Source organism: Polistes fuscatus, unplaced genomic scaffold (genome assembly GCF_010416935.1).
Source record: "Polistes fuscatus isolate 324 unplaced genomic scaffold, CU_Pfus_HIC Scaffold8, whole genome shotgun sequence".
NCBI lineage: Eukaryota > Metazoa > Arthropoda > Insecta > Hymenoptera > Vespidae > Polistes > Polistes fuscatus.
The window spans coordinates 5662850-5683601 of record NW_025113162.1 but is presented as its reverse complement, the minus strand read 5'-3'; the positions used below and the strand labels follow the sequence as shown (position 1 = coordinate 5683601).

Below are 20752 nucleotides of genomic sequence, written 5' to 3'. Positions count from 1 at the left end.
AAGTATTGTATGTAATATTCGAGTAAGAAAAATCTTAATTTCGAAGACTATTAGAATATATTAATTACATGTTATAAGAAAAAAAAAACGTAACGGCAAACTGGATGGCGAATTTCTGTGAGAAGTATAAAAATACAATAAAACAAAAATAAAAGAAAGATAGGGAGAGAGAGAGAGAGAGAGAGAGAGAGAGAGAAAGAGGGGAAGAGATGAAAATAAGAGTTATTATTTCTACAAGAAAACTAAGATAAAGGTATATGAACAGTATATATAAAAATAAATATAAAAAAAATTATATAAAAATATTTAAAATTATATATATATATATTAGAATTAAAAAGGTATATATATATATATAAACGTATATGATCAACGATGGGATTAAAGATGAGTTAGAATGATAGGAAAAGTAAAGATAACATTTGGCAGAAAGGGAAATATGAATATAGTGTCCTATGAGAAAAATGAAAAAGAAATAAAAAGGTAACAATGAAAAAAAGTAAACATTAAAAAATGCATATGCAACGGGAGATACACGCAACAAACACACGAAATTACGCGAATAATACACATAATAAAACTTATGAACAATTTGTACGTATGTGTGAGTAAATATATAAGTACATACAGTACAGAGCAATACGTGATACTTCAGTGGATGTCAGGGAACAAGCAAACGATTACGATTAAAAAAAAAAAAGAAAAAAAAAATAAGAAAAAGTAATAAAGAAACAAATATAAAAAACACAAGTGCCCGAAAGGGGGCACGTTCCTAGCAATTTTATCACTGCTAAAATAAAAATATAAAAAAAAACCATTAATACACGTAAAACATACACACACAAATACTTATACAACCACATCGATTACAAATTTACAGATATTATCAGGCTTCTTTTAATGTCCGCCTGTCGTTACAATTACACACCATCGGCCATACTTCAAAAACAAACAAACAAACAAACAAAAAATAAAGAAAACGTGAGTCTGCCTTCTATGAAGAAAAATTTCCCTTCGATCTGTTTTAGATCAATGCGCTTTGAACCCCGAAAAAAATAGTAAAAGAAACAAAAAAAAAAAACCATAAAAAAATATGTATCTGTCTCTGTGATCACGTTCGTTTTGATTAATATCATCAATACGATACGATCGATGATTTTCTTAGAGACGATTAGAAGTATTTATAATTAGCGTAATCACCGATGGAAACGATGCGTTTTAATTCTTGATGGACGATCATGACGAGGAGGATGACGACGATGATGTTGATGATGATGTTATGATGTTGATGATGATGATGATGATGATGATGGTGACAACTAGAGAGAAATTAATCGTTTCCGTTGTGCATAACGTTTAGGACAAATTTTGAGATTCTCTCTCAGGATGGAAGTAAAAATAGTAAAAATTATTTTTTCTTTTTTTTTTCTTTTTCCAAATATTTATTAAAATAAGGTACGTGACTTATCTTGTTTGATTTTGAATGATCAAAAATTTGCATATCATTTATCTCTCTCGTTCTCTCCCTTTTCTCTTTCTCTTAATTTTCATTTTAAATTTTATCTATAGATACGAAATTTTTGGAGAAATATAAAATAAAATATAATAAGTTGAAATATATATGTGGGATGCGAGCACCTCCAAGCCAAATTTAAATGGGCGTTCGTGAGGAGATAGGACGGTGGGCCCTGGATAGCTCAATGGTTAAGAGCAGTCGCCCGGAAAGCGGAAGATCCGGGTTCGAGTCCCGGTCCTCCAGTCGGTCCAACGGCCCAATTTTTTCACGAATCCTACATATATATATATATATATAAATAGAAAAATTTTAATTCCATCCTGTGCACAGAGCATCTCTTTTTACGTAAAACAAAATAGTAGAATAGTATACATATAAAAGAGAAAGATTTAAAATGTTTTCATTGATACTACCCACTGGGCGAGTTGAGTTTGATGATTGAAATAATAAGTTGAATGAATATAATAAGTGAATAAAATGAGAAAGGGAATTAGTAAAGAGAACGATAATAATATATACAGGACGACACATATACAATAAAATAAAAAAAAAAATAAAAGAAGAAAAATAGCAGACAAAAATATTCACATTAACAGAAAAACACATAAATATTACACACGCGTCGCTAACAGAAGTCCTCCGATCAAATTTTCTCTCCTCCTAACACAACCGACCGATCGTTTAAACCACCACTGAGAGCTTCCTCGAGGAGGTGTCACATGTTACTTTCAACGGTATTTCGTACAAATACTATATTATTAACTTTTTAGGCGTAATGTAAGCTTCGTAGTGAGACAAAGAATTAAAACAAAAAACCAAAAAATTAAAAAAAATATAAAGAATTAAACAAGAAGATGGAGAAAAAGATGATGACGATGACGATGATGATGATGATGACGACGACGATGATGATGATAATAGAGAAAGAGAACAAATGTGTGAGAAAAGGAATAAAAGCGCGAATCGCAACGGACACGAGCGTGTCATTTTAATAAATTATATTTATATATGTATAACACACACTCAAGCGCGTATATACATATGTACTTATAATAATAACAATAATAATAATAATAAATAAATAAATAAATAAATAAATAAATAAATGAATAAATAAATAAATAAATAATAATAATATTATTTAATAATAATTATATGATAATGATAATATATATGTATATCAACGAGCGAAATTCGTATCGTGATGATTTTTCTAGGATTCGAGAGATCGATTGATTTGATCTCTCTCGCAAAAGAATAGACGAAAAGTTATAGGAAGAAAGGAGGAAAAGAAGAACAAAGAGAAAATAAAAAAAAAGAAAATAGAAACAGGAAAAAGAACAAAAAGAGACAAAACGATAATAGAAAAAAGTAAAAATAAAAATAAAAATAAAAAAATGGAAAATAAAAAAAGTCGCCCCGCTTTCGTCTCGTTGCGATTCTTTTTAGTAAACCGCAATGTGTTTTTTCACGGATATTAAAAAAAAAAAGAAAAAAAAAATGGAAAAAAAGAAACAAACCTCGACGTAAAAAACTTTCGCGACCAAGCAGAGCAAGCAAGCGCATAAAAAGAATTCGCGAAACGACGAAGGATGATGATACTTACTCGTCGTTGTCTCTTGTAACATTGTAAAATACCATGAAATGGCGAACGTTTAATAAATTATTTGATCAGAATCTTCTCTTTCCTTCGTTTTTCGTATTACTATTATTATTATTATTATTATTATTATTATTTTCATTCCTTTTCTTTTCTTTTCTTTATTTTAAAGAATCACGCACGAGATCGGATCGGATCGGATCGAATTCTCGTCTTCCCTTTTTTAACTTTTATTTCACAATCAGACACGATCAATTTTAATGGCCGACGGGCGTTAATCCCTGCCGCCCCCCCTCCCCAACCCCTCAAAAAAAGAATCATCGATCCCAAAACCCGAAGTCACGATTATTATTATTCCACCGTACGCGTTTAGTAATAATCGGTTAGATCATCATCGTTCCTTTCAACGATATAAAGAAAATATCCCTGTATAATCCTTGGTAAATTCATTCAACCGATTATAATTGTTTCCTCTCATTGTTGTTGATTCTAACGAAGGAAGAAGTTCGTTCAAAGTAAATACTTCCGATGAAAGAGAGAGAAAGAAGAAAAATTCGTGGGAGTGGGGGGAGGGTTGAAGAAAAGGGATGGATACGGCGACACGCGTTAACTTTCAAAGTTACAAAGCGGCAAAAATAACGGAAGAGAAAATAATAAGAGAAATAAGAAAAAGGAAGTAAAAAGAAGAAGAAGAAGAAGAAGGAAGTAGTGGCTAAGCCGAAAAGCCCAAAGTCAGGGACCGTCATCACGGGCGCGCGTGTCCGGTTCGCCGCTCACCAAGATTATATTAATTCGATTAACGAATGCCGCACGTTGAAGGGTTCCGGATATATATACATACACATATACAGAAATCCGTTGCTTTCTCTCTCTCTCTCTCTCTCTCTCTTTCTCTCGTGGATTTCTCTTCCCCAGGATGATGATGAGTCTTTGCGATTTCTGTCCGTGGTAGAACCCAAGAAGGACGGACGGTTCGAAATAATCGCTCGGCCAAATAAATCCGTAAGAATTTTTTTTTCTCGGCTCGGTTCCTCGCCCGTGTGCTGCAGCAGCAGCAGCAGCAGCAGCAACAGCAACAGCAGCAACTTATAATTTCAAGACGTTAAATTTCAAGCTGTCAAGACCCAAGAGAATCTGGTTCATCGCGTCGAAGGGAGATCGCGTGACTCTTACGCCTACCTCGTTATCTACGTTTTCTCTCAATTTTATAATATATACGCCATTTTATATATATACTATTAGTTTATATTTTTATATAAATTCCTTCTTTTCTTTTTTGCTCAAATCACAATTGCGTAGAATACAAATCTCTCTATTGTTGTAAAGATAATTAGATCGATAAAATAAAGAAAAGGGGGATCGTTCAATTGTCATATAAACAAAAAGGATCGTATTATCGGTGAAAAACAAAGGACAAACTTTTCGTAATATATAGGTAGAAAGGTATATAAAAATAAAATAAGAAAAAAAGTAAAAAAAAAAGTCCAATGAAATAGGTAATCTACCAATCGGGTATAACGGGGTACACGCGAGAATATGTATATACAATATAATACATATGGGTGAAATCAGCCCGTCCTCCTCTCAACCTCCTCCCCTTTCCATCGTCCTACCCTCTTACCGTCCTGTTCTCTTCGTATCCACCCCGCAGGCGGCGATCCGATCCATCCGTCCGTGCGTCCGTTTCCGCAGGTTTCTGCTGCGTGCGCTACCACGCAGCATCCTTCTGGATCCGGAGGATCCACGAACGCGTTTTCTAGTGGTGGGGAGAGAGCACGTAGTTGGATTGGACGAGTAGGGTGGTCGACGAGGAGCACCGAAGAACGGAGTTCGAACGACCGTCTCTACGTGTGTAAGAGAGAGACAGAGAAAGAGACAGAGAGAGAGAGAGAGAGAAAACGAACGCACCAGTGAGTGAGCGAGCGAATGTGACAGAAAGAGAGAGGAATAGATAGTGGGGAAAACGGGGTGGGGAGGGTTTAGTGCGAGAGAGGGACTCCGAACAGTTCGGACGTGCATCGCGCGAGTACGGCGGCTCAGTTAGCGGCGAGCCGCCACGAAGTTAGGGTTGATATTGTCGTCATCTCTCCTTGTCCCTTTTTTATCCAAATCGCGTCAGAGTTACCGCATTATTATAGTCATCTTCTCGTGGTCTCTTCTGGTGTCCGCGCGTTTTAATCATTTCCTCGAACGCTCGCTCGCTCGCTCGCACGCTTATTCGTCCGTTCGTTTTAACTTCGTACGTCGATTATATCGAAGAAGAATTTATATGATCGTTTGCAGGATAATCAGTATAATACAGTAATGAAGTTATTGCGGCTATTGTACTCCTGTGCAGAGTACACTTAAGAAAAAAAAAAAAGAAAAAGTATAACAAAAACAAACAACAGAGATTAAACAACTTTGTTGAATTTTTATTTTCTAACCATATATGAGATCAAAGTTTTATTAAGAGATACGGTTTTTTCCTTTTTGGTTATTTATCCGAGAGATCATCCTCTTCCATGCACGAACCTGAAACTGTCTTTCGGTTACGCGACTGGGGTATAATAAAAAAGAAGAAAGAGTAAGAGGAAACAAGGATCTCTCTCATCGAAAGCGTGTCGATATGACGACGTTGACTACGATTACGAATAAAACGACTACGACGACGACGACGACGACGAGTACTACGACGAGAAGGATGTAAAAGAAAAGGTGTTTGCGCGAGAGAGAGAGAGAGAGAGAGAGCAGATAGAAAAGGGTTCGACGTCATTTCCTTCCCTCTCGTTTCCCTCCCTTTCGCAAAAGGGGTCAGAGTTCGGGGTAAGAACGAGGAGGGAGCGTGAAAGGGCTTGCTCCGCGGTAAGAGACATCGAGAGGATCTCTTCCCGATTCTTCGTGAAATCGAAAGGAAAGTAAAAAAGCAAGGGGGAAAAATAAATACGATATAAAATAAAACATCAAATAAAAAATCAAATAAAATCAAATCAAAATAATGTCGATGCTTTCGATAGGATCCTCGTGGATCCTAGCCGCGCTTTGCGGTTTGGTATTGGTCCAAACGAGGAGCTCGACAGCGGGTGGAGAAATATACGCGAAGATGTTCTCCAGCCAACAAAACCCTTCGGATCCCTGTTACGACGAGGACAGGCCGAGAAGGTGCATCCCGGATTTCGTAAACGCCGCGTTCGGTGCGGCGGTCGAGGCTTCCTCTACCTGTGGCAGCGGTGGTCCTACGAGATATTGCGACGTCAACGAGCAACCAGGTGGATCGATAGGTATCGGACAGTGTCACATTTGCGACGACAGCACGCCTAGACGGCGATTCCCGGCTAGCTATCTGACCGACCTGAACAACCCGAACAACGTGACGTGCTGGCGCAGCGAGCCCCTCGTAACCTCGCAAAGTTTCTCAGCGCCGCCGGACAACGTCACGCTGACCCTATCCCTCGGTAAGAAGTACGAGCTGACCTACGTGAGCCTACAATTCTGTCCGCGCGCTGCCAAGCCCGACTCGATCGCCATTTACAAGTCGATGGACTACGGGAAGACCTGGCAGCCCTTTCAGTTCTACTCGTCCCAGTGCCGGCGGGTCTACGGTAGGCCAAACAGGGCGACGATCACGAAGGCGAACGAGCAGGAGGCCAGATGCACGGACAGCCATCGTTACACGGGTGGCGATGGTCTCGGACCGGTCGGTCGGATAGCCTTTAGCACCTTGGAAGGTCGTCCATCCGCGGCGGATTTCGACAACTCTCCGGTTCTCCAGGACTGGGTTACCGCGACCGACGTCAGGGTCGTTTTCAACAGACTTCACATGCCGCAACAGCCTAGTCAAGATCAAGTCTCGCAGTTGGGAGTCGTGGACGAGCACGTCGGGCTCGGGGTCGAGGAGCTCGCCAAACGGGAGAGGGAACGCGAGAGGGAACGCGAGGAAAGATTGAAGAATCAAAAGAGCAATCTCCTGCACGGCGTCGATGGTTTCGTCACGGCATTACCCTCGTCCATTCATTCCCATCAGGTGTTGGGATCGCGCGAAATGCAATCGAACGACGCACTCGATCCCCAAGATATGAGCTTCGTGGCTCCCGTGACCGGGAGCACGACCAGCATAGGCACCACCTCGACCACCACAACGATTACCAGCAATCTCGGTGGATTGACCGTCGTCGGTACCGGGACCCTCGCGCATCACTACGCCGTCTCGGACTTCGCCGTGGGCGGCAGGTGCAAGTGCAACGGCCACGCGGCAAGGTGCATCCCCGGCAAGGACGGCGAGGTCGTCTGCGAGTGCAAGCACAACACCGCCGGTAGAGATTGCGAGAGGTGTCGGCCATTCCACTTTGACCGACCCTGGGCCAGGGCTACCGCGAGGGACGCCAACGAGTGCAAAGGTCGGCATCAACCACCGAATTACATTTCATTTCTCTCTTCTTTTAACAGGGATTTTAACATATAACAATCTTCACCCCCTCAAGCCCCCTTACGAATACGAATTCTCCCTTAACGAATATACTTCTATCGCTTTTTTCTTTAGTATCACGAAAACAACGTTAATCCGACTTTTCTCTTTGATATCCGATAAATCGTACTATGTTACGTCGATACCGAGTCGTACCTAATTGGCGTGAAATGGAGCGTGCGTACGTGCGTGCGTACGCGCGTGCCAGAAGAGTTAAATGAAAATAGGCAGGTAGTGGTGTAGTACTCGTTTGAGAGTCCCGTGTCGTTAAACGACACCGTGAAAGTCGCCTTTGCCAGCGTGGGAGGCCAAAATGTTTGACATTCGAGAGCGCGAACGTTTAGAAAAGGGCTCTGGGGCTAGAGCGGAACGAAGGAAGAGAGAGAAAAATAGTAGGGGGGGCAGGAAGAGGGAGTCGACAAAAAACGAGGTGTGCGCGCAACTCGAGGATCATACACCACCACCACCACCACCACCATCACCACCATGATTATCTCGGCGAGCGCGTTACACGTTCGACCGTCGGAGAATGCAAAACACGGCCTCGGCGGTGTGCACGTTCTTTTTCTTTTTTCAACTTTCTTTACCCCCCACTCCCCAACCCACTACGCCCACCCCCTCCTATCATTTTCTTTCTCTCTTTTTACTTTGCCGCCCGATAAGGATTTATTTAATCCGATAACCGAGTTTAGATACCGAAACGAATGCGCCTGGTTAAACTGGATACCCGTATAGCTCCGCGATACCACTCGCAAAGAGTGTGTTACCGATTCCGAACCAGTTTCCCCGGCTTTGTTTCGCGTACGCCTCGATAATTCACATTCGTCTATTTATTAACGGTAAATAGAAAACTCATTCACTCGGTTTCCGTGTGCGTTAAATGAAAAAACACATATACCACTCGTGTTTATGCGTTTTCATTTTGCTTCAAATGTTGAATACTCGAGAAAGATTTCGTTCATTCGTTCGTTCGTTCGGATGAATCGGTTACGTTATAAAAAAACAATCATTTTCATTATTCGACAAACATCGTCAGAGATATATAGAAAAGAAATGAATAAAGTAGGATCGTTTTCTCTGCGTGTATCCTTGTAAACTTTTATCCGAGGCATATTCATTGAATTTGATCAGGGCAGCGAAGGGAGGAAGAGATTCCACGAGGGGTGTGTCTTCTCTACGGGATTTCGAGATGTACAAAATAAACACAAAACAGACGAGTCGAACTCGATCTTCCACCCTCTCTTCGTTTCTTCTCTTTTTCTTTCTCTCTCTCTCTCTTCTCTCTTTCTCTTTCTCTTGTTCTTTCCAGTTTCGAATCTTCCCATCCTCGTCTACGTCGACGATCGAGCCTCGAGGGAAAGCAGCCCTTCTTCCTTCGGCTTCACCCCTTAATTCGAAGCGGCGAAGCGTTAGCCTCTCTCTCTCTCTCTCTTTCTCTCTCTCTCTCACTCGTTCGTTCGTTCGTTCGTTCGTTCTCTGCTACGTTCGGAGGCTGCGTGCCGAAATCAAAAACGTCGAGGGGTAAAACCACCCTCTAAAATCGTTTCGAATCGATAAGGGACGGCCCCTTTTCGCGCGCCGACCGCGATCTGCACGCGTGCGAATACGCGACGCGTAATTTTGGGGTCGTTCGTTCGTTCTTTCTTTCGTTCGTCCATTCGTTCGTTCATTCGTTCATTCGTTCATTCGTACGTTTCTTCGTTTCTTCATCGCTCGGACGCCCGAGTATAGGCTGAGAAAAAGAGAATTATCGAGAAGAAAAGAAGGGGGCTGCTGCGTTTACAACGATGCTGAGGTGCGATAAATGCGTTAGCTATTCATCGAAATTAATTGCACGCGTACATATTTTTTTCTTCCACCTCCCCCACTTCTTCTTCTTCTTCTTCTGGTTCTTCATCATCATTTCTTTCTCTCTTATTATTTATATACAATATTTTCAGCGAGAAAAACAACCACGTCGAGCAGCAAGAGAATAATTTAAATTAAAAAAAAAAAAAATAAAAAGAAAGGACGGAAAATGATGAATGAAATAAAGAAAAAATATATACGTATATATGTATGTATAGATATGTTTAAAAAAATACGTTGCCTCGTAGGCGAGGTTGCAGCACGCGATCGTTGAAAGCCCGATATTAATTCGGAATAACACAAACTGAGGTGGGAAGAGGGAGAGGGAGATAGGAAGAGGAAGAGGAGGAGGTCGGTTGGGACCTCTAATAAAACGTTTTTTTTTTGTTTTTTTCGAAGGGACGAACGATTTGTTTTCAACTCGAACCGCGCACCGCGAATTCTCTCGGATATTACAAAAATTTGCTATCGCACACCGATGGCAACGGTGAAATATAAAAAAACAAAAGCAAAAATAAAAAGTAAAAAGAGAAGGGTGGGGGGAGGGGAAAAAAGAAAAACGGTAGTTACGGTGTTTCGGGGGATCGATAGGGTGGGTGGGAAAGGGGTTGGGGGATGGAAAAAGCTCCGGTAATCGTCGCTCCTCGAAATCGGCTTTCGTGCCGATTCAACGCGGTCTACCATCCGCGAAACTTCGCTCGTTTTTGATTTTACGTGTGTGTCACGTTACACGAGTATTTATATGTAATCATACACATACACATGCGCACACATACGCGTAGTTCCGCGCGATACGCGACACATCGTGGAAAATGTTACCCCTCCCCCCAACCCCGTCGGAAACGTTGTTATAAATATGTTTCGCATGTATATTTCTTTTATTCGCGGGTATTGTCTTTTTTTCTTTTCAATTTATTTTTTTTTCTTTCCCTTTTTTCTTTTTTTTTTCTGTTATTTTGATTACATTCGCTCGTATACGCGTACTACACACTCGCAAATTATTCCGTTGGAATAACACGTAGAGATCTCCATTAGCGTTCTTTGGCGCGTGCAGCAACGATAGTTAAAAAATTCTGTTTTATTCCCGAACGAGAGTTAGAACTCGATAGCCTAGCTAGCTCGCTGCTAGATCCCTGGTATGGGTTTCCTTGTAATTAAATCGAATTTTTGTCAAGCCTCCTCGTTCTCTCTTATAATTTCTTTTATTTCCTTTACATTTCGCGTTTATTTTCTAATTCGTTGTTGTAATTTCTTTGCTATACGAAATACGTATCAAATATAATATACATATATATGTGTGTGTGCATACGTAAGGAAAAATGTTGTAGAGACTCACTCAAGTACAAAGTATCTGCAAATGTAGCACTAGCGAAATGATTAATTACCAGAGTGAAGCACGTTCACCGTAATATCGTAACACGAATCGAAGTAACGAGTTCGTAACGGACGAGCAATTAATTATATACCGAGGAACACTCGCCATCGGTCGTACGTTCGTTGGTTCGTTACGTGACGAGGTAGTAGTCGTCGTTGGTTGAAGTAAACGCAACACGTTGCGAGCACCCTTTGACGCTGTCCATTTTGTTTGCCAACTTGTTGGTCAACGATGTCGCTTAACCCGATCTAAACGTAAAAGCTTTGGCACTCGTCGTGTTTGTTCGAACCTTCGACCCGTTCGCCAAAAGTATCCAGAAAAACCTCTTTCAAGTTCCGAGAAATTCGTCCGTTTGCGTTACCTACGACACTTAGGTCATAAGGTCAATCAAAGGTTTTGATTCATTTATAGAAATCGTTGTCAAAGTAACAGGACTTATATTATGATACCATAAGTATCAATTACTAATGAAAAAAAATAAAAATGATTTCGTTTATTCGTTTTTCGCATTAACAGCTTGTATATACTACGTTCTAACGTTCATAGATACGGGTGTACGTTAAGCGGCTAATTAACATCTATGGCGAACATAAATACGGTCTAACACACGGGTACGCCTTGTATTTACGGGAGTGTCGCTTTTATTAATATACCGTGCCGGGTATATTTACAATCTAGACTCGTTTAGGACTATCGTAAGTAGAGTAGACTGGTATAATATCGTAGGAGATATTGCTTTCAACTGTACGTTTTTTTCCTTATTTTTTGTCGATTCATTTTATAGATAACTATTACGGATTCACCGTCCATCGATGAACTTTATATAAGAACGAACGTTGGTCCGATAAGAGATTTCAAACGTTCTCTTATACTCGGATACGAATTATCGTACGAAAAGAAAGGAATCGAAAGAATTGGATAAGTAATGTTTCTAAAATGTATAATTTAAAGGTGATAATATACGTAAAATGGTGAAAGCTAAGATAGAAAAGCTATTTGGCGTTTGCGTGACGTGACAGACGACGCATGATGCAGTCTGTTCAGGGTCTTTGAGGGGTCAACCCGTCGAGAGCACGTTTTTACTTTTTTCTTTTTTTTTTCTTTTTTCTTTTTTTTACACTTTGTAATTCGCACCTTCTCAACTCGCGTTATCGCGAATAAAGATTTTCAAGGTGCTAAGAACGGCGTGCAAGTTTTGGCGAAAACATCGATGGAAAGAAAACGATCGAACGAAAGAACGAACGTTGGACGAAAAGGAAATTATTCCCAAACGAGTGGGTCGATAAACGTTGTTAATTAGGCGGTACAGGTAAGTTAATTAATTTCTCCACACGGGGAGAGGAAAGATATTGCATCGAAACATGATATCTCGAGCGCCGAAATTCGAGGCGGCCTGTTACGACTCGGGAAAAAAAAGAAAAAAAAAAAGGAAAAGAAACTTCTCTTTCTTTCTTACTCTTTTTTTTTCGTATCGACGATTGACTCGTTCTCCAATTCGAATTGCAAAAAAGAAAGAGAAAAAAAGCGAAAGAAATGGTCGGGCGCGATTCGTTTACGTTAATTGATACGTGACCACGCGAGTCGTATAATTTCACTCAGCCCAAGTAGAATCGAGAGTACCACGGTATATACTTGTTATTTGAAGAATATATCGTTTCATTTGAAAAAAAAAAAAAAAAAAAAAAAAGAAAAAAAATCGATAAACCAATTAAAAAAAAATGTCGATCGATACGATGTGATAGATACGTGCGCGCGTAGATACGATTTCTATTGTCGAAGGAAAAATAGGGGTACAAAAGAGAGAGGAAAAAAAACCAAAGAAAAAAGAAAATAATAAATATCAATCAAAATTACGGTCAGGAAGATTTTTCATGAATGTTTAAAACGGCCAACTATCTATCTATCTATCTATCTATCTATACCTACCTATACCGAGTAGTTTTAGAAGAAGGAGAGAAAGGAAAATGAGAATAAGAAGAATGGAGGAAGTTCGAACGACGTCTTCTTGGGTTGGTGTTGGTACGTCGTACCACAGCAAGCAAAGTCGTCTCTCGTTTCTCGAGTCTCGGGCGTTAATTTGACGCGGCCTGCTGTGGCGGCCGTTTACCGCAATGAGTTATATTCTCGAGGGGGGCACGTTTATGCGAGTAAAACGCGTTGGACGCGTGCGTACGTATCCACATATGTGTATATATATATATATATGTATTTACGTACTATCTATATATGTACACTAATACGTACTATTTAACTATACGTAGTACGTGTTCCGAACCTCACCTACCCCTTTTTTTTGCCTTCTTCCTATCTTCTCTTTCTACCCTTTCTTATTTAATGACAAAAAGAGGGAGAGAGTAAGAGGGTCAGGGTGGGACGGAGTGGGGGAGAGGGGATGACACGTTTCGTTAATTCCTACTCGCGCCATTTCCGATTCCTTTACGTCTTCTCTTTAAAGACTTACGAAATATATACACCTAATATGTTTCTAAAAGAGAAACTTTTCTCCGTTCGTTCATTCGGAATGATTTTTCAAGGTCTTTAACGACGACTACCAGCAAAGAATAATAACGTATATTTCGAAACGTTGCGATTGTTTTAACACGGTGCATGGTTTTCGTAGAATGCACACCGGTGTATTGGTAATACGTACTCCTATTTGTAATTTTTTTATAAATTACGATGTTCAACATTTGTTGCGATACACGAACCATTGACTCTCTTTATTTTTTCTACTAATGGTTATATTTTTCATATGCCATTTAGTTTCGCGATAACGCGAATTAATAAAACGAAATAAAACTCCACCGTAAAAAGAAAAACAACAAAAAATAGTTTCATTCCGGTTTGGTTGTACCGTGTTACGTTGTCGATTTTTTTTTTCTTCTTCTTTCTCTCTCTGTTATTTTGACGACTATGACCCAAGTTCGTGTCAGGTAAAGGAAACGACGAGGGATTCGTTTCTCGGCCATTGAAATTCTTCGCGTCTTTCGCCCTACCGCGAAAAACTTGGATGGTCCCGGATTTCTTCCGCATCGCCGGACGGGGACACTCGACGATTTTATTATGGGAATCCTTCTCCAATTAAGCGGTCGCTATGGTGATGCCGAGTGAGTGCTTACGGTATTACTGCTACTACTGCTGCTGCTGCTGCTGCTACTGGTGTTGTTCCTCCTGCGAATATACCAAAGGGAATGAGTAGATTCATGGGGGTTCAAGGGGGAAGAAAAAGGAGCCCTCTTTCTACCTATACACGATATTCTTTCCTCTTTGATAAAAAGAAGAAGAAGAAGAAGAAGTATAGATCGATTGGATTCGATACTATTGAACAAAATGTTTCGAAATTTCATTCCTCCCCCTAATCAAAAAAAAAGCGTAACGAAATATAATAAAATACAAATATAAAAATAAAAAAAAAAGGATATTAAAGAAGGAAATAAACTGAGTTATTCGTTTGGCCATTAAATCGTAACAATACGAGCTCGTCGTATCGGTTAATTACGAACCATCGGAAAATGGCCACGCGATATGCGCGGAAAAATAACGTTAACGATAATCGATAAATTTTATTCAAATCCGTATATACGCATTGTATTAAAACTGAGTGAATTCACCTGGCCGTGGGTATTATCTGTTTTCTTTCTTTTTTCCTTTTCTCTTATAAAACAAAAGAAAACCATCATCTTCCATTCGTTGGGTCGTAACCACTTTGGTACAATCTACTCCGATAAGGATTTTGGGTCCTCTTGACAAAAAAGAAAGATAAAAGGGGAAAAATGTTTTAAAGAAATTTTCGGGCTCGAAGATAGCATACTACGTACTAAGTTAATTCTTTCGAAATATAATAAAACGAGATTTCGGAGAAGAGAAGAGAAGAGAAGTAGCGTTCACGAGATGCAACCGCCACCAAGACGATATTTAACATCCGATAACGCGATTCCCCACGCATCAGCAATTTCATCTCGAACGTTCTAAAACGTCCTACGGCACTGGCGAGGCCCCGTGGTGGTTCAAAGCCCTTATTATACCAAGTAATGCATCTAATTATAACGCCGGATAAAATTGCCCTTGATATCCTGCGAACGCGAAGATTAAAAGCGGTTATCTTTAAATAACTTTCCACTCTCGAAATCTCGTTTCCCCGGCTCGGCACGAAAACCAAAAGAATCTCGTGCCTCCCTCTCTCTCTCCCCCCCTCTCTCTCTCTTTATCTCTCTTTTTAAAGCAGGAAGAAGCGAAAGCTCACGTCGTCGTCGTCGTACTCGTCGTCACCGTGAAAACGATAATCCACGTTTTAAAATCCACTTAGAAAAAAGAAAGAAAATGTTTTTCTCGAGATAGAAAAGCAGTCAGAGAGAAAGAGAGAGGGGGGGGGGAAGTGCATGAGATCCTGGTAGTGATCCCAAGCGAGAATTAGGAAAAGAAGACGAAGAAGGAAAACCGGGTTACAGAGAAGGGTGAAAAAGCTCAAACGAACGAACCAACGAACGAGTGAGTGAATGACTGAGTAAAAGAGAACGAGAGAGAGAGGGAGAGATTCGAATTAAATTACGTTTTAATTTCGTGGCCATTTCGTTGGTGCGCGAGCGCGCTTAGCGATACGCCAAATATCCGACGCAATTTACATTTTAAATTGGACACTTCTTGTCGCGCGGCTCGAGGGCTCGTCCTTGTCCTCGTCCTCGTCCTCGTCCTCATCCTCGTCGTCGTTTTCTTTTCGAAATTTTACTCGCTAACATCACTCTCGAATTACACGAAATGTTCTTTATCCTTCGTGATATTTTTTGAAACTTTATAAATACATGTATATATTCTATTTGATATTTTTTTTCGATTTGCCATCCTCTTTCAAAGTATATTCGCTTTACGGATTATAATAGGTCAGTTTGTAGTTATAAAAATGTATATTTACTATTGACCGATAATATGAATACACCTAACACCGTACTGTTTATAATTATTTCATTTTGTTAACATTACTTTTTATTCTTGCACCTGTTTCATATCTGACTTTACGACAGATCTTTCAAATTGTAAGTGATAAGCTTACTCAACGATTAATAGATACCTACTTGTTTACGATACAAAATTAATTTGAGGATACTCGTAGGATTTTCTACAAAATTAGTTGAAATAATTTTCAAATGGAACAGTTACAACAAAATAATGTATTATAGTTATAGATAAAAGAAAAAAGAACAGTTTATAATTATAGAGAGGAAGATATTTAGAGAGTATTCCGTTTAATAATGCTTTAACAAATTTTTTACGTATGTAAAATAGGTGTTTCTATTTATAAAAAAAAAGAAAAAAAACAGAAACAAAATCAAACATTTGAGAAACATAAGTTTCAATAAATGAAAGATATTTTATACTATTACTCGTAGGTATAGTAATACCCATAACCCAAAAACTTTCGATCAGTATTATATGTTCGTCGTGTTCGTTTCCTTTACAAAAGGTTTATATATCAACTCTGCAGGCTACTTGTTCTCTTCGACCGATTCTTCCCCTCTTCTTTCTTTCATTTGATTTTATTTTATTTTTTTTTTTGGTGTTTTATTTTTTACATTTTTATTTTACCCTTTTCTTCCTACCTTCGTCGATCCTTTACCCTTTAAGATGCAAAAGGGGGGCAACGAGAAGAGACACGTAAGAACAACACGAGAAGACAGTAAGAAAAAAAGACAGAATGAAAGAGAAAGAAACAGAGTGGTGCTCCTGGAATCCGCATGATAGATCGTTTTCTCTCTTCGCCGCCTCTTTTTCTTGCCACGGAACATCGGATTCTCTCGCAGGAACGACGATGGCATCCTTTTGGTACCGCGAATAGCAACCCAACCCTTCTCGTTCCGGATCCACCGGCGATTATTCTTCGGCTGTTGCGCGGCTCTGCGTGAATGAAACTTTGTCGCGATAGGCCTCTCTACTCAATGGTTAGAATTTTGTGCATCGTCATATTACTTTCACATTTTCTACACTTTCTTTATAGATAACATTTTATTCTATCCAAATATTTAAATATTTTATACACATCAATTTGTTGATTAGTTAATCATTACGAATATTGATTTATTATAATAATTTCAATTTGTGTATTGAAGAGTATTTGGAAATTTTTCGAATATTTATTAATTGTTGTAATTGGCCTATCGAATAGTTCATATGTTTTCTTTTTTATTGTTTTAATGGATTATATTTTATATTATATCTATGTGTATCTAAATATAGCAATTAATTTACAGAGAATTGAATTTTTATATAGTCAACGTAGAATACGTACATAGAATTTGTTACTTCTTATAATTTGTCTGTTAAATTATTTAACTGTGATTACGAGTTATAAATATATTCAACATAACTTCATTTATATGACACAAATATAGTTATACACTTTTCAAGAAAATAATTGGTTAAATCTAATTAAAAAATATTATTTTTCATTCTTCCTTATTAATCAAATGAGTTAATCGTTATACATATAATATACATATTATAATAGTTACATAATACTATTTCAATTGGTGCAGTGTTGAAAAAAGTTAAATGAAAATTAGAACTGAGTATACCTATAGATCGATGAATGAGCTTCGTTCATTCACACGGCCCAGTTCGGATTCGACGAACCGACGAAAGGAGAAAAGCAACGAGCGAATCTGTAACGTTTAGCTCACACACCCTGTTAGGAAAGAAGCTCAATCCGTGAAATGCGTGCACGCGTGTCACCAAGCGTAAGACCGTTCGACCCGTTAAACATCGTACGACGATGACGACGACACGCTTTGCCTGTTTCAAACACACCCAAACGTTTCGGTATATCTACACACATACACAAGGAAAAACTTTAAACTTGCTAGCTCTCGTTGCCGTACACTTGTTTATTATTTCTGATCGATTGATTTTTCGAATGGGTACGGTTCCAACAAATAAAGAGTACAGAATTTAATAACGTAATCTTTTTTTTTTTTAATACCGTCTGAAACGACAGTCAAACTGGTTTTTTTTCAATACGACAATTTATATTATTTCAAATATATTTTCTATATTTTATTCTTTATTTTATCGATCGTGAGATGCAACTAAACCAAACGTTTGAACGATTGCAATAACATTCCCCGTTTGTTTTAAAAAGCCTAAAGCGATAAATGAATTTTTTCTATAGGCATATGTAGTACGTGGACACACGTACCTACGTATATACGATTCGTATTGAACCTTTCGGAGAGGGTGGGGGGGAGGAGTTATGGTGTACGATACAGTTTCGAAGAAATAATTGTCGTTATCTTGATAGGTCTCTTTTATCGTATGTTTAGAGTCGCGTTTCGCGATAATAGAACCTGATGGACGGGAAGTTTAAGATTTCGAATCTACGTATAGAGATAGACGAAACAAAAGTTATATATGGTAATACCTAGTAACTATTTGTGATTTGTTTTACAAAAGGTTTTTATATCATCGAAACTATCGACCGTTTATATATACCTACCTCTGTTTCTCTTTTTCCTTTCGATATTCGTTTGCGCATGCGTGTGTCCTCCGGTGATCGAGCTTTTTTGCTCATTGAAATCCGAGAGTTGGCAAGAGAAGCGCGGGCTTTAGCGTATTCCCATTGGTTAGAAGCTTAAAGAAGCGTTTCACGGGACGTTGGCCGTTAGAAAAGGACGGTAGCTTCTCGTTTCGTGTTTCCTACAGTGGTGGTTTGCTTGCTTGCTTGCGTGCGTGTTTGAGCGCGCGCGCGCGCGCGTGCTTTGCGTCGGATCGGTTAGTTCGAAGCAGAGAACGGCGAGGTTTTCTAAGTAGATAGGTGTATACTAACGATATATACGTAGAATACTTTTATCCTTGATCGTGTGCGTAGCTATGCGAGTACGCACGAGGTCGTATAAATAAATCCTAAGAGCTGCCACGCGGTCTGCCGTGAAGCACGATGTCTCGAGTGTACTGGCACGTTTGTTCCTTCTCACGCGTGCGCACACGCACACGCACACGCACACGTACACGCACACGCATACACAAGTAAAGTGTTCCGAGTTAACAGCCAACGAGGAGACGCGAGTCTTCTCAGAGCGTTTTGCGCTGCCGTCTCTTAGTGTTTTCTTTTCTTAAAGCAGGTGCTCGCGCAAGAGCCATCCTTTTCTTCCTTCGCATATATATATATCTTCTTTCTACCATAGATATTCCATTTGGAACTCTTATAGACGAGATTTGTAGGTTAGATTCTCTCACCGACGTTGACGTCGTCCCTGTCTCAAAGAAGAACTTGGAAACCGCATCAGCATCAGCATCAGCAGAAGCAGCAGTAGCAGCAGCATCATCGTCTCGCCGATAACAACTCGAAGGAAGTCATTTATTTCCAACTCGTATAACCCATTGAAAGTCGTTATTCCCTCGTTTATATTTTTTTACCTTAGAGCGGTATGTAGGTACTGTATTTTACAACGCGTCGTTTAACATAATGAACAATCGAAAATAAAATATTCCCATTTACACGTGTCGTTAGCTTAAAGAGAATGTCTTTACTTACCCCGGCGAGATTATTCGTGCGGTATTGCGGTTTACGTTTATTCATTTTATTTCTCTCTCTTTAAACTCGAAGATTATTATTCTCCCGTTGGCGAGGTGGAGGGGAAGGAAGGGGGGTGGGGTGATGGTGGTAATATCTTTTAAAGGCGACAGACATTGATCGATTCCTCGAACGTTTATCCCGTTTCAACCCTCCCTATCAAAGAGCATGTATTAAATTTGACCAGAGTAGTTTTCGCTTACCAACCGGAGAGCCTAATATCTTCGCCACGAGTAGGAGCCAAGCCAACTCCGAGGATTTATGGAAGCACCGACGACAATCTCGTTACCGTTTCCCCTCTTACCTCGTACCAACCCTTCTTGTACACCACCCAGTCGAAGTATCGTACTGGACAGGAAGCGTCCTCCTAACTTCAAAGTCATTAACCGTCCGAGACCGGTGTTAAGTCTCGAAGATTCGGCCCACGCCTGGTGTGGTGCCAACGTCAACAACAACAACAATAACGAGTTTTCTGCGGTCCATGAGAAAAAAAAGAAAAAGAGATAGAGAGAGAGAGTGAGAGTGAGAGAGATAGAAAGAGAACCGAAGACGGGGAGGAAAGATGAGAGAGAGAGAGAGAAAGCAAAAGAGGCGTCCTCGGTCGTCCCGAAATAAACGGCGACCGCATACTCGCGTTCCTTCGGTCATGCGTACTCGCTCGATCTAACTTCTTCTTCTTCTTCTTCTTCGTCTCTTGGATATCTCTTATGTTAGTCCGTCCTCTCGCACATTTTTGCGCCTCTCGTTTCGCTGCCCGTCCACTTTGGCCTCCTCCTTTTTTCTCTTCTTGTCCCACCGTAGTCTCTCGATTTCTGATTTGCAAGAGCGAAAAGATCCAAATGAGGGAAGGTAGGAAGGAACCAACCATTCCATTTGGCCATTGGAAGAAATGGAAGTGTTCGAAACCAGTCGACTGGTAGAGTATAGTTGGATCGATCGAAGAATCGAAGGAAGGAACGAATCGTTCGAGGGATCGACGACGACGACGACGAGGCTTGCCGGCACCTTTGCTCAGGATTCCCTTAAATGGGTTCTCCTTGGCAGTCTCCTCGCCTTTTAGAAACGACCACGGTGTAGAACTCGTCTTACCATGGACATGCCGTACCGTGCCGCGTCCTGTTCCGTCCCAGCTTTCCGTTTAAGCGACGAACACCACCAGCACCAACAGCACCAGCACCAGCACCAGCACCAGCACCAGCACCAGCACCAGCACCAGCACCAGCACCAGCAGCAGCACCAGCCTTCTATATCTTTCCTCTCTCTCTGGTTCTTCTTTCCCTCTCTCATCCTCGAGTTCTTTTCCTTTCTAGTTCTAAAGTTTCGAACTTTCGACTCCCAGATCGTACGATAAACTCGACTCCCCTCCCCCTCCTCCTCTTCCTCTGTATAATCGTCTCTTCGAGCACTCT

General features: G+C 40.1%; 1 protein-coding gene across 1 annotated transcript in view; it reads left to right on the top strand.

The window, feature by feature from the left end:
- Positions 1 to 3238: 3238 nt before the first annotated feature.
- Positions 3239 to 20752, top strand: part of LOC122525179 (netrin-1-like) — a 130656-nt gene continuing 113142 nt past the window's right edge. Inside the window, exon 1 of the mRNA XM_043647854.1 lies at positions 3239 to 7492. Within this exon, the coding sequence (XP_043503789.1) occupies positions 6094 to 7492 (1399 nt within the window). The 5' untranslated portion in view covers positions 3239 to 6093. The remainder of the gene's footprint in view (positions 7493 to 20752) is intronic.